The sequence below is a fragment of the Branchiostoma belcheri genome, unplaced genomic scaffold (genome assembly GCF_001625305.1).
Source record: "Branchiostoma belcheri isolate BF01 breed outbred unplaced genomic scaffold, Haploidv18h27 scaffold40, whole genome shotgun sequence".
NCBI classification, from domain to species: Eukaryota; Metazoa; Chordata; class Leptocardii; order Amphioxiformes; family Branchiostomatidae; genus Branchiostoma; species Branchiostoma belcheri.
The window spans coordinates 735,328-750,442 of NW_017804021.1; the positions used below are offsets into that span (position 1 = coordinate 735,328).

The 15,115-nt window shown below is 40.5% G+C and overlaps 1 protein-coding gene across 5 annotated transcripts; it reads right to left on the reverse strand.

Annotated features, from left to right (window-relative positions):
• Window positions 1–373: 373 nt before the first annotated feature.
• LOC109477550 (APOBEC1 complementation factor-like) lies at window positions 374–13,858 on the reverse strand. Of its 5 annotated transcripts, none has more exons than XM_019778869.1 (4): window positions 13,578–13,858; window positions 3,977–5,336; window positions 3,719–3,817; window positions 374–3,230 (listed from the first exon to the last, which is right to left on the reverse strand). In XM_019778869.1, the coding sequence occupies exons 2-4, from the start codon at window positions 5,333–5,335 to the stop codon at window positions 2,823–2,825; spliced, it is 1,866 nt and encodes a 621-aa protein (XP_019634428.1). In that variant the 5' UTR covers window position 5,336; window positions 13,578–13,858; the 3' UTR covers window positions 374–2,822. The 5 variants fall into 5 exon arrangements, with proteins under 5 accessions (XP_019634428.1, XP_019634426.1, XP_019634425.1 ...); XM_019778867.1 differs by having other exon boundaries at window positions 3,977–5,339; window positions 13,578–13,855; XM_019778866.1 differs by lacking the exon at window positions 13,578–13,858 and adding an exon at window positions 6,606–6,738.
• Window positions 13,859–15,115: the final 1,257 nt, after the last annotated feature.

A 15,115-nucleotide genomic window follows, 5' to 3' on the forward strand; every position in this document is an offset into this window, starting at 1 on the left:
TATCCCATTGCATACTGATATTTGTGAGGCAAATTGCTTGTTTCGTACAAATTACTGGTTCGAGCTACATGCAATTATTGGTGGTAACAAAAATACTGAGGGACTCCTCACATAGCTTATCTTTGGATTATTTCACATGCTTCAAGTATAAAATGATGATGAAAATGTGCAAAGTACACATGTGTAAATGTCATCAGACAGATTTCCTCATCTAGAACATATTTTTTTTGGCTTTGACACCTTGAAATTGCATTAGATGTCACACGAAATTCCATGAAAATTGAAGACAACAGGCTGTGTGAAGTGAACAACTTAATCCCTGCTGAGTCAACCTCCAACAACTTGAATCAGTAACACAGACACACTTTTTAAGCATAACTGGGAAGATTTAATGACTTTGTGCATACACACATCACTACCTTCAGGTAAGTATCAAGCATCTACTGAAATTTAAACTATTTACAAGGGATCCAACCTTCCAAATTCATACCAACATTCTTTTGATAATCACACCAGTACAACAATTGATGTTGTATGACATTTTCTGCAAGCACTGGTCTACAGTGCCAACTTGGCAACACAGTTGGTTACAGGGTGTTTTTAAACTTTGCCACACATGAATTAACCAACCAATCAGGTGCTGAAATTTCACGGGTGCAGTCATGATTGGCAAAAAATTCTGTGCATAGTTCTCAAGCACCAGATTTTAAGCCTCCTTTTTTCCGAAATGGCGTAATGTTTCTGGTACCAAGTGCCTGGATTGAGTAGGGATTGTTAAACAAAGCATGATGGGATATATAAAAACCATTGGTTTGAGGTCATGTGATCTGTTTGACCAATCACACACAACATAGTGGTCACATGATGGACTGAACAATCACAATGGTGAATCAAATAACACAGTTACTTCAAAACAAAAGGTTTTTTGGCACTCAGTATCACAACACAAGGCCACTTCTCTGATGTCAAACTTTTGAAACTGTACATGATAAAACTCTCTTTATGATTGGTCGGCAAACAGCCAATGGCAAACAAATACAAGGCCTTCCTGAGACAAAGATAAAAACCACTACTTTAGGAATCCCTTGCAAAGGTAAAAAGAATACTTTAAAAATAGGACAGAAGTAAATATCTTAAGTGAGCATGTGTCACACATTTGTGCAACCTGGCACCCTAAAATAAAATCCTCTAGGAAAAGAGGAAAATTCCTCATAAGAAGAGAAATACTACAAATATCAACATGCTTAACTATGAGAAAAAATTGCTATTTTTCTTTAAATGCTCATGCTAGGTAAAACTGCATAACGCTAAACTAGAGACATGAGTAACTTTGAAACAAAGCAAGTGATACACTTACAGTTACTCAACCCTAACAATTCTTGGTGAGGGTATTACAAGTAACCTTAACAAATATTCAAATATGTCATGCCTTTGGAAATGGTATTATGAGACAAAAGTTTCATAATTGATCTCAAAACAACACTCCTTTAGCTCTACATCTTAACTTATCGATATTAGGTTCTACACCTTAACTTATGGAATAAAAACAAATGTGGCAAACTTTTATGTTCCAAATATATGGTCTTAGCTGTCAAGTTACCTTTTTCAGTACCACTGTGAAAAAGAGAGTTAACTCACCTAAGGTTTTAGATTCTTGGAATTGGGTGGATAAAAATTCAAGTCAACTCAATTTAATTCAAGATTTTCCAATAGCTGGTAGATTTTTTTCTTTGCCTTGAAAACTTGCAAAGTAGGGTCGCTTTTGTCAACAGAAGTTGAAATAGAACATGAATAAACCAGGATGCAACAAATGAACTGCATTCTCCTTGGAGCATACAGAACATTCCATTTTCCAGACAAGACTGCACTCTTCTCCAACTCAAGGAATTTGAATCTCCGGAATTTTTGACTGACTGTCTCGGTCTTAATGAGCTGTCTGACCCAAGTGCTGCAGACTCATGAATTTTTTCCGCATTTGTGATGTCAGCACTGGGTCAACATTCGATGCAAACCAAGAGATTCAGCTGAAAAGTCCAATGAGTTAAACTTCTTGAGCTTGGAGAACAGTTTAATTCTCATTATGTAACATAACAACTCTGATGAACTTTCATGCTAAGACTGCATTTTGTTGTTTCCACATAATAAAGCTACCAGACCAACAATGCCAACCACTCCTACAAGAATGGTACTGGCCACTCAATACTATAAAATCAATACATGGTTAAAAGAGTATGCTAAAGGTTGGAGATTACAATACATTAATGCTCCAGAATTATACTAATGTAAGTAAGTAAGATATATGACACATACAAATGTCATGGACAATAGTCAGGCAATCAACAGTGTCTGATCACTATATATGATATTCAGACCTAAACCTAAAGCTAAAGAATACTACATATGCATCAGAGCAATACACTGCGCCTAACCTTTAAATTCATAGATATAGCAGGATTATTGAAGTTCAAACATTCAAGGCACATTCTTCTTTCTATAAGCACATAACAGTACTAGATACTCGTAGATTTTCTCTATAAATCTTGCAGCTAATAGACCAGAAACATGTTTTAAAAAACATGAATTTGCTTTGGAACACCCAAAACATACAAAATAAGGTAATGCTACCAGTAACAGTAACACCAGGGTAACTTTCTGAACATCCTTTACCTGTGAACACCTGCATCACACTCATCTAAAAACTCTTAGTAAGTGTTACAATTCTGTCACTTATTCAACAGTGAAGGTGATGTACTGAGATGTACTTTTACAGAAAGCTGACCAACACTGCAGCACTCATTGCTATTGCTTCTGACTGACTATGTTCAATACGTTTGGTACAACTCGTGCTGAGCGGAGGCAGCCGCGGCGGCCGCTGCATACTGGGCATATCCCTCGTACGCTGCAGCTGCGCTGTACACATCCTGGCTCTGCACCTGGCGGGAGGTAGCCGTAGCGAGGGACGCAGCTGATGTCATCGGCACAAAGCCTTGTGCGTAGGACGAGGCGTCCTTAGCCAAGGTGTAGCCGGCCAGGGGACGCTGGTAGGCCGCGCCTGCAGTTGCCGCCATTGCCGCCAGGGGGACCTCACCGGAGACATCCAACGGGATCCCCAGCTGGTTGAGGACGAATTCTGCAGCGACGCTCTTAGCTTCCTCCACGGATGGAGCCAACTTGGTGGGCTGGAAGGGCTGGGCACTCGGGTACTGTGAAGCCAGGGCTGGCACTGTCACCTGCAACAATACAGAAAACAGATTTTTACTAAGACAACAAAAGTACAATGACTTTCGTAAGGTCTTCCCTGCAATAAACAACTGAACTTACATGCAAGTTAAGTATCAATCAACATGTTATCATTGACACACATACACACACAAACAAAGACAGGCCCCAAAATTAGATACTTCACTCCTTTCTTGTGAGTCAACAGCTGGTGAGTATGGGCCACTGGAATGCTGTTCAGCACCAAGTCACTACTTGGTTGATACATTCTGTGGTATATTTGCCTATTTGTACACAGTAAGGGATGTCTCATAATAACCTGTATCCTTTCCAGTAGTGTAAGCTAGAACAGCTGGGATTTGAACTGAGATTCCTAAAAGAATTCAAACTGATATGAATAGCTGAAATGTTTCAAGCACAGAAGCTTTCAGATGACATCTCTGCCATCTTTCTTTAGCTGAATTTTTTTTTTCCAGTTTTGACTGTAGTGTGAATGTACCTTGTACAGGAAGAGCTGTCTCTCCCCAGGCCCCATGGTGGAGTGAAGGGAGTACACAGGGGATCCCCACTGGTTCTTCTGGCACATCTCCTCCAACATCTGAGCAAAAACATGCAAAGACATTTAAACAAGAGCTAACTAAACACATAGTCAAGTTCTTACATGTACATGTACATATATATGAAATGCATTTGAAAGATGATTCACATTTAATTTGGATAATTTTAAGGTTTAAGATGTAGTTCTCCTCCTGCTTACCTGGTCCAGTGGCACCTGTGGAGCAGACTTGAGAGGCTTCATGGTGACAGGGTTGGTCGGAGTGAGCTCCATGCCTGGCAGCAGGTCAAACAGCTCTTTCTTCTTCTGCCCGTAGAAGCCACCCCGGGTCAGACCGTAGGAGAAGTAGCCGCGTGATCCGCCCGCCCCACGAGCGCCAGCAGCCCCACGACCACGCACACGCATCACCCCGCGAGCTCCCAGAGAGCTGCGGCCTTGGAAGCGCAGGTTGGCAGGTGCAAAGGCTGCAGCTGCAGCAGCAGCTGCTGGATACAGGGTTGGAGGGTAAGGAGTTGGGATGTAGTAGTTTTCGTAGCCTGTTGGGTAGACCTCCATGGGCATGCCGCGGCCGGCACCGCGTGTGTAACGGACGTAGTTGTCCCTGTCCACCGGTTTTGCTAGAGTTACTTCAACCTGACAGCCGTCGATGAGCTGCCCATTGGTGGAATTCATGGCCTTGACTGCCTCTTCCCTGGTTTTGAAGTGGACAAAGGCGTAGTCTCGGATCTTCTTCACCCGCTCGACGGACCCCGGGGTGGCCACCTTCTCAAAACTCTCCTTCAGGCTCTCTTCTGTTGTTGTGAGGAGGAGGTTGCGGACATACAGTACCTTGACGGATTTCATGATATCCTCGTCTACTTCCACTTCTGGTTCGGCCCAATCCACGGCGATCTGATGCCCCCACAGCTGGATCCGGCCCGGGATCAGCTTCCTGCGTGCCATGGCCGCAGCCCGGTGGCTCTCGTACTCAACAAATGCAAATCCGCGATTCTTGGTTTTGTCTGTGGCGCTAGGGTAGACAATCACGTCAACCACTCCCTCCGTGACCTTGGACATCTCTTCTAGGATTTCGTGCTTCTTCTTGTTCTTTGGGATCCCGCCCACGAAGAGGCGACAGTTGTCGACGCTGGGACACACCCCCAGCAGTCTCCCCTTTCTGATTTCGTAATTATTGAGTTGCTTGACGGCCCTCTTGGCGTCGTCTCGGGAGGTGTACATCACGAAGGCGTAGCCTCTGTTGTTGCCATTAAAGTCCATCATGAGTCTCAGTTCATAGATCTTACCTATGCTCTCGAAGACTGGTACCAGTTCGTCTTCAAACAAGTCACGAGGGATCTTCCCGACGAACACCTCGCAGCCACGACTCGGAGTGGCGCCCTCCCAGCCGGGCGGGGGGCCGCCATACTTCCTCTGCCCGTTCTCCTGGATGATGTTGTAGCCCGTACGCTCCATGAGAGCCAGGAGGGCGGCCTCGTTCTGCGCGCCGGTGATGCCCTGCGGGCCCTGGGGGTTAGCGTCGTTCTCGGACATCGTGTGTCCCTGTAGACCCCCTGCTGTCATGCTACTGTATGGAGGAAGGAAAGAAAAAAAGTTTAACATGTTTTATATCCTGGGTCATATATTTTAAACATAAGAAAATAACAATTCATAAATGTTGTCAAACATTTATCAAAGAATAGCATAGTACAGCTCTTTTCTATCTTGAAAACTTGCAAATTGGCCCCATATTTTCTTATGTAAAACCCACCTTTTCTCAGAAAATATCAGGGTAGGTAAGGGTAGCTGTTAGCTATAACAGCATTAACACCTTTCTTAGCAACTTTGACATAGATTTCAATAGCATTGGCTTGTAAATTGTATTGGAACAGGTTGGATATAGGGGGAACAAGTTATTTCAAGTTGAACGTAGTTCCCTACAAAAGAAGAGTATAAAAACTGGAATACTTGTTGAGTCAAAAAGCATATGAAGAAATGAATGACTATGAATATGAAAGGTCAAGGTGATTCATACTGAAGTGCGCTCATATACATATGGACTCTACAGACTTTTTGGAACATCTCCTATCCTTCTGTAACACGTACACACAAAGTCTAGCAACTGTTTAGATCCTTTCAGAGACAAGCAGACAATCTTGAGTAGCTTTTATGTATACTATAAGCCTTTCTTGCATCCATATTCATGCCCGACCTATGTAGCAAAATGGCTGACTTGGGCTCCACCCACCAACTGCACTATGACCAAACTGTCAACATGTTTGTCCATGAGGTACGGACCAAAGTACAACGTACTCGACACGTTTTTTTTTTCATGAGCCAGCAAAACTTTTTTACTCTCCGATCACCTTCTATCACAAAGAACTTATAAAGATTATGTTTCGATGTGATGTGGACATGAAACTGCTGATACAATAAGTTAAACCTTTCTTAGCCCTAGAACCAGAAATTCTACCTGTACCTACTATGTACAACGGCTATGTATGGACAAAAGTGAATTGCCGGCATGCCACCTTCGTTACAGTGTCTTGTACACGTCGTAACCCTAAACATCTTGTAAAGTAACATACATTTACACAACGCATCTACAAGCACAGAATCACATACAGATTGAAATTACCGACAGTAGGAATGGTAAAAAGACACGCAGAAATGCGCACTCACTTCTCGACAACGCGACCGACCTTTGAGTGCACTGCACAGCCTGGGCAACAACCAAGCTATCTGCAAACACCGCATAGAAAAGGCTGGCCAGGTTAAAGATAAACTTTGCTGTTTTTGTAACTGCACCGTAAGGGTGTGGTCTGCAACTCAGAATGGCAGGTTCATCACTTACCCAGTCGCCATGTGTAAAAAAAACACCGTCCTTGACTGCTCCCAAAGCTGATAAAATTATGGCAAAATTTCTGATGAATTAGCACGATGGTCAACTGACTGCTATCTTGAGTGCCGCCAGCGTATTTGTAGTTTGGACCATGTGACCAGTTATGAGATAATTACAAACTGTGTAAATTTTCTTTGGATCGATATTTAACCTCGGGGTTGGTCCAGAAAGGCAAAAAAAGGGGAGGGGAGATGGAATCTTGAAAAACAGACCACTTGTGAATGGATAACCCGTCCAATCAACTTCTTTGAAACACAGATTCAAATCAGGAACAACCCGACAAATTGCTTCCTAGTTCACCTAAACCGAGATATCTGATAAAGCATGCCTACCAATTCCAGATAGAGAGGTGTCAGCTTTATAATTTTTTAAGGGTGTGTTTGAATTGAAAATTTTTGAGCAGTCTGGTGAATGAAATGATCTGCTTCTTGGCATTTAGCCTCGCAAAACGTGCCATGTACTATCAGTTATAATACCTGTATGGTTCATTGATGTAGGTTAGTGATCCATGTACAAGATTACGTAATACAAAATAAATCAAGCAACTGGTTGAATTCTCTATATGGTTATACTGAACAGCATGTAGAATTTGCTGAAGGAAACCATCATAGTAAACTGCAACTTTTCTTTTACATCAGAATTTGTGTCTTGTTTTCAGATTTGGAGATAAGTGCAGTATCAGTCGCTGCATCCTATCTTGATTTAAGGATTAGTGATATTATTATATCATGATCCACCTGTCTAATGCATACAGTAAATTTGAAACAATTGAAATAAATATGTACCAGAAAATTATCTAGGGATTGGACAGCGGTAAGATTGTTAGCAGTTGCTGAGCTAATTACCAAAACAAGCCTCTCAAAACTATAAACCCAGGACAAAACTATATGATAGGATTAAAAGCACTCAACAGAGAGATCATGCAAAGCAGCATTTTAGCTTATCCTTACTTCTGAATACTTATGATACCAAATCTGACATCTGATTTTAACTCAATGGAAAAAGGTCATTGACGAGCATCTTTCTAAGAAAAATTCCTGGATCTGGTTTCCAAAATATAATAATCACATCATTTTATGTGCCAGAACCTACGTAGTATACCACCAACTGTCCGATAGATTAGAATTTAGAGGAATCCTTCTTACCTTTTCAAGTCAATCAACTAAGACATCAACTAACAAGTACCTCAACAAATGACTTAAGTGCAAGTAATACGAGTTTTAACTAATTCACATCCAAAAGTATGGAACGAAACTGTAGCAGGCAGATACAGAGGGACCAAATAGCACCATGGATCTTCTAGGTTGCTAGCACATTTTATAAATCTACAGTACTTTATAGCACACTATAAGTTACATGTTGCTCACCTGTCATACCATGCAGGTGCAAAATTTCTCACAAGAAAATGTATATGACCAAACTCTATATACTATACAATTATCAGACTACTTCAAGTATATACATGACTAACGTTAATAACTCATGCAAGACTTTGTTTATCATATGGTAATGTAACAGTTAAAATAGTACTGTTATAGACTGCTCTTAATTCAAAGCAGAGACATGCCCAGACTTGCTTGCCTTTTACCTGTGTCCAACCTTATCTTTGAGATATTTCCAAAGTACCGCAAACCACAAGTTTTACAAACAGATTTATACATTGCTAATAAATGCTCATATTTCATCTGGTCGCCATAAACATGTATGGGGTGATTTTCTGATAAAAACTCGGACTAGGACTAAAACTAGGACTTGCAAAAGACATCAGTTTATGCTATAAACTTTAAATTTGTGTTCAGCTAAATAAAGCTCCTAGCTCTTCACTTAATGCAATTGCCTCGCTTGACAGACGTACTCTGGGTCAATGTTCCAAAGTTCAACAGTCACATGAGTTTCTCATGATCTAAAGAATTCTTCTAAATTAAAAGCAAAAATTCTTTATATGCTTGAGTCTCCCATATTTGCAAGACCACGATGCCCACACGTGTGAAACCTAGCCGTTGTAATGGAAAATACTACATCAAGACATATTTATTTGGAATAAAAGTTTGTTCTGTAACGGCCAACATTTTTTACAACCTCGTGGTTAAATATTTGCTCTTGCCACGTTGCAGAGAATCTTGCATTGCCACATAAGGCAGAGGTCACTCCCACACATCAAGGTAACAGTTCACTCTTTTTATCAAACTACAATCACCTCATGCTGAGCAAGAAAGGAGAGTGTTGTTTGCCAAGGGCATGGTTCAACTACTACCAAGTTGCCATGCAGATGGGTAAACTGAGACAGCTTGTTGATGTTAAAATATTGCAGGTTTTATTGCAATAAAGTAGATATTTCAAAGCACTGTCACTTACCATTGTTGAACAGGCAAAGCAATTTTGGGGCAGTAAAATTGGATTTTAAAGTCAATTTTCTTGTCATTTTTTCAATGTAGTAAGTTTAACCAACCCTATCCTATAGCAAACTGATATCTGTGTGCCAAAATACAATTATGTTGCTGATAGAAAACGGCTGCTTCTAGCCATATATAATTACATGCATTGGTGATACCAAAAGTATAGCTTGTTTCTTGTCTATTTCAAATGCTTCAATATGAAAAGAAAATGTGTGAACTGGCAGTGAATGTCATTATCAGACATTTCCTCATCCAGAATATTTTTTGTTTTGCCACCCTGAGATTGCATTTGCTGCATTTAAATATGCATATCACTAACAAGTAGTGCTTTAAACTAAATCATGATCATGAGTGGCGAAAGTTGGTTTAAAAAATCTACTTCTCCCTCACACGCCAGATGAATTTCTGAATCTGTTAAACCAAGAAGGTTTAAACTTCCGAATCACATAAGGATTTTTTCCCCATGTAGACTATACCAACTTAGTGCTTTTTACTAGTTGTTGTGGTACTAGCATCATGAACATCCGTGAGACTTTTACGACCACACGTGCCCATTTAACAGAACTATACATGTACGTACTGGTTGTATGCAATCACTAAAAAAATTGTAGAAACCAATCCTTCATATGATCATAGATGTATTGTAAAAAAAATGTAGAATATAGATTTCAATGTTGTTCATCATTTAACAATATAAAAGATAACACTAAATTCTTCCAGCCTTATCGTGTAGGAGCTTACAGTTTATTACAGCAATTCTCATGATTTATGTGCTGCTTTGTGGCTTGCAAACTTAGTGGTCAGGGTTGTACCCTGTTTGCTCATTCAAAATGCTTGTTTGGCTGTAACACGTAAACTTGTCAGAGTATGTTACAGATCCAGGCTGCTAAAAATGAATGCAAAAGCTCCGAAATTAAGGGCAAATGGACAATAGCAGTTCCCACTTGTCAGCTCCATGCACTTTTACCATCCCGTGAAAGCACACACAGGTACAAACACGGCCATAATGGCTGGCGGTACTTCACATTGCACTGTTACCAGGCTTCGCCACCATTTATCTGCTGAACTTTTCACTTCTGACGGCACCACCCCCTTTCATGATTGACACGTGTATTGTCCCGCGCATATTGTAACTCAGCGTTACTAGATTAGCCATCGTTTCTATTGAAATAGCAGTTGGGGAAGTTAAACATTAAGCAATGGGTCTGTTAGCTCGACCGCCTCGGCAAACAGCACAGAGCAACGAAAGGTCACGAGGTTGCCACGTTAAACTGGCCGCCATTTTGGGGGTGATACCTGACAAATGTTACATCAGTTCTGATGTATTAAAAGATTAAACCTGTGTCAAAACTAAATTCAGATATGAAAAAATAGCCTCTGAGTAACAGTTGAACTGTCAGCCAGAGAATGAAAGTGTCCCCAAACTGGTACCGTTTGGTTATTGTTCTTTTTAATCTGCAAAGTGTAGAACAACTGTTGAAACAACAAAGCTTAGCAGGCTCTATTTGGTAAACATCAATAAAAAAGCCTTTTCAGATGTTCAGACACAATAAAGAACACGTCTCCATGCTGTGAAAGCTTTGCTGAATCATTAATAATCCAAGTTTACAGGGAAACCCTTCATCCTTACTTATTCATGGCTGTATGTCACAGAATAAAAAGCCTGCATGGTATTGCAACATTGTTCAAATATACGTGAGCAATCCGTGATGGCTAGAAATACCACCTGCAAATACAGGTTACTTCAGGTAAAATTGGAGCTGTGCTGGTATTTCTGTTGTCTACCTGCACCTAACCTTTGCTGGCCCTGGTTTATATAGGTACATTTGTATATTATGTAGATTTTGGGTTGTGTATTACAATGTACCACCTACATTTTGAATAAAGTGTAAGATAACACTACACTTCAACAGTATGATCCATACTTCCTAGATACTTAGTGGGGCTGGTGATTTTCAATGTTATGTGCATCAGTGCAGGTATGCAGAAAATGTATTTCCAGCTCTGGTAATTGTTACATCTGATAAAACACTATGAAGATAGAAATTTAAAGAGCATCCATATACATCAGACTCAGCATTGTTTGTATCTATTGCACTAAATAATAACGGCAAAATTAAATAAACTAGACTTCAATTGAAGTACATGTCTTTCCTTCATTAAGTAAAAGCTTGCTAAAATTGAAAACTCACTGATTTCTCAATGAAAAAGTCACAGTTATGTTTTGGCAGTGAAAATTCTTCATCGATCATGGAATGGAAGAAGAGTGTTTCTTTTCCTTTTTTTTTCTGAAAAATGATTAGAGGACCAAACAATTGAATGTTTGTAGCCTTTGTAGGAAAACAATTGCAGGAAGGATTAACATGGACACAAACAAAGGGAAGATGCTATCTTCTTTGTGAATTAGTTAGTTGCAAACAGTGTAATTGATTGGCCCATTGTCTAACACCATGCTCTAAACAATCTGCCCTGCAGGAGGCTAGTAGTACTTAGAATCCTTCACCTCTATCTGACCTCTCCACACTTTCTAGCAAATCCTTTGTGCAATCAAAACAGTCCTGTAACACAATGCACAGGTAGGAAGAAGGGACAACGGGGGGAACTTGTTTTCATTCAGTGCTCTGAGTTTGAATTTTATATGTAGGCCATCTACGTTCAGTCAAACAGATCTGTTGTCTGAGGACTTTATGGTAGGTAATTCTTACTCTATCCATCATCATTTGCAGACATGATGGTAAAGCAGGTCTAAGCTGTAAACGGCCCCACCCATGACAATTAAGCAGTTAATAACTGCCATTACAGTACTACAGTACAACTCCCTATGGGCCTGTACTATCAGACATGGAGAGTAAGTGACATGTCCCAGCCTTTAATTCACATGGTTCTCCCATTATCAAACTGAAACATAACAAAATTTGGCTTAGCTAAAATAGCAAGAAACAACTATATAGGAACAAAACAACATGCCATAATTTATTCCACAATTATGTTCTTCGCTTTCTAGGAGTTTTATCTGAAAATATTTTGCAAAACAAGAAAACTTGTCTATATTTCAATGAAAGTCATAAGAGTTTTCTGAAAAAAATATTTTACAAAGAGAGTTTGAAAAAGTGCAAAATGGATAAGCTAACAACCTTGTTGCTGCACATGATTTACCTGCCCTGTTGTGTAATAGCTACAGTGTGTTCTATTAGAAAACCTCAATGCTAAATGAAAGCTAGCCATATTAGCACAATTAATAAATACACTACTGCTTTCCATGATCTTACTTAGATGTTGGTGTGACTTTTTAAAAACTCCAATGATACCTGGTAGTAGCAATGTGTTAGTTAACGGTTACATGTTGCTGGTGTTGAACTTTGTAACTGAAATGCATAAAAGTGGTTTAAAAAGTGGTTGCCCCTCCAACAGTTTGAGTTACTACAAAACATTGTCAACAATCAAAAGTTTGAGGCCTTAGAAAGAGGAGATTGTTATTACAATTTGTGTTGCAGTGTGGACTTTTTTAATGGAAACTAAGATTGTTTTTAAATCATTAATGATGCTTGAGTAAGGCCCAGTTTGTAAAGCACGTATGGGGACTATCTTACTTTAAGCTGTATGTACACATTTGAGTTTAGCTATTTTTCAATGCTTGATAATTAAGTTTGTCAACACATGCTTCACAACATAAACAGATGATAAAGTGAATCCAGGCGATTTTCTGGCTCGTTAGCCGGCGGATTTAGGAGTTGGGAGACAATTGGGAGGATGGGCCGTTTTATCCGCCCCCTACTGGGCTAGATCAAACACTCACACCACGGCACCATGCTCTGGTGGAGCCGACAATTCCCTAATGTAAACAGACCCAGATTTTATACACTGATATAGGGGCAATTTTGAAATTCATCCCTCGTGTACTCGTGTCGCCTGCATTGGTCAGCAACCAGGCATTACATGTCAAACTCATGTTAGTGGACTTGTATAGGACACTTGCAAACAATGGTTCGGCTTGGCTACGGACCAGTTAGTATCGCTGAAAGACACGCTAGGCGTGAAGGTTTAGTTCCTTCGTCTGAAAAACACCTGTGGGTCAACAACAGTTCACCCAGTTGGGCCCACAGTGAGCAAACAGAGGAAAAGTCGTTTGGTTTCGGCGCAGGCGACTTTTGTTAACGTTACTCGCAGGGCACGGGGCCCGTTGACCGAGAGGACAGCTCCAATGATTAAACGTAAAATAGTCGCAGTCCTCACAAGAATACAATCTCACAGAAATATTCAGCGTGAAGAAATCAGTTCCGAGTAATTTTACGTGAATTTCGGCTAAGCTGGAAAGACATAACCCAGTCATCTAAACTTGACAAAATTACTTCGAATGCTCTTGACGGGACCATATGTAACGTTACGTTGTCAGAAAGCTCAGTTGGAAAGTTCACTCAACTATGTTGTGTATGCGCTCCAGTTATTCTCAAAATCACATAAAAACCCTCAGTAAAAATTGGAAATTGTTACACAGACGTACAAGACAGAGCAAACGGTAGCTACCCACCTGTAAAGCTTGCGGCGAAGTGGGCGGTGGGTCGAAAGGGTCAATCTCTTCGCATCGGGTCGAGATCTGGACTTTGTGCCGGCCGAGGCACACAAGATTGCACGTGATTTCAACTCCCCCTTCCAACCCAAACGAGTATGAACCCTCCTCTTCCTTTGAGATGCTGCGGATCAAAAATTCTGACCAAAAGTTTTAACACAGTGTGTGGGGAAACTGACAAAACGATCGTCTCTTGGGCCAGTCACAAGTCAAGAAAGTTTGCTTTTCCCTCCCCTCATGACGTCATGATAGTTGTCCTTGTCTGACACAAGGACGTTCCTTATAAAACTGCAAGATAGTCTTTGAAATTTTATCTTGAACGAAGATATGTCGTTCCGATTTTTAAGTCATGCATCTTTCTGCAAAATATTGAAACGCAGACGATATTTGACAAGAATCAAAAGATCAACCGAGAGAGATGATACAGGCACTTGTTGCGCTCATCCCCGAACAGACCCATGAGTCAGGTGCATTTCCTAACGGGGCAGGTACACATAGAACAGTCTCTGGCGATGAATGGGCGGTTTAGGAAAGCAAACTTGTGCAGTTGTACGTATTTCACGTACTGGAACAAGATACTGCAATTGTGTAATACTTTGCACTGTGGTGAATGTTAGCAGTGTCAATTTTAGTTTTAATTTTCCCATACCTATATGAAATTAAATGATTTTTAAAATGTAGTTAAGTTCTCTTCAGAGTTTTGTCTGTTTTAAATTTGCGCTCCGCAGAAAAGGAAACTGCTTCGAAAATATCGTTATCAATGCGTGCTACCATTTTTATTCCCGAATACACTTTAGAAATTCAATGTAGTCAAGATGCAGGGAGATGAAGTCTACAATCACTTTCAAGTACAGTTACCTAACGTTTTTCACTTGTAACATATTATATGGAAATACGTATACAGTCAACGTTTCCCATTGTCTTCGCTAGAAGAGATTAGCCGCTCTAAAGCGGAAATGGTGTAACTCAAGCCAGTCCATTGCGACTATATCATGTTCCGTGAATGTAGGGTGTGCGTCCCGCCCCTCCTGTTGGCTAAACACCGTCACAATGCGCACGCGTCTCGCTGTTGACTCCCTCTTGAGAACTCTCTAAGCGCTAGAGGTTGATTTGGAAGATTGTGACGTTCTGCTATATGTAACCATGTCGAGCCTGCCATGTCACCATTTTTTGACGGCCTTCGGTGGTCTTTTGGACAGTGCCTGTTGCAACATGCCGGTTAGTGAATGAATGGACCATTGTGGTACATGTAATGAATATATGTAACATGTACATACATTGTCACCACAAATAGGATAGTTTTCTTAGGATAGATACAAAAGAATACACCGTCAAACTAGCTCGAGTATAGTCTTGTTGGTGAAGTCGACTTCTTGCTTCTTTGGGATGGTGGAGCTGTGGTACAAAAACAGATATATTATGTCTTATGATCAGAGATAATGTCTTGCTGGTTGGTCACGACTTTGCCACCGAAAGATCTGCTAGGAGATTGTTGCTTA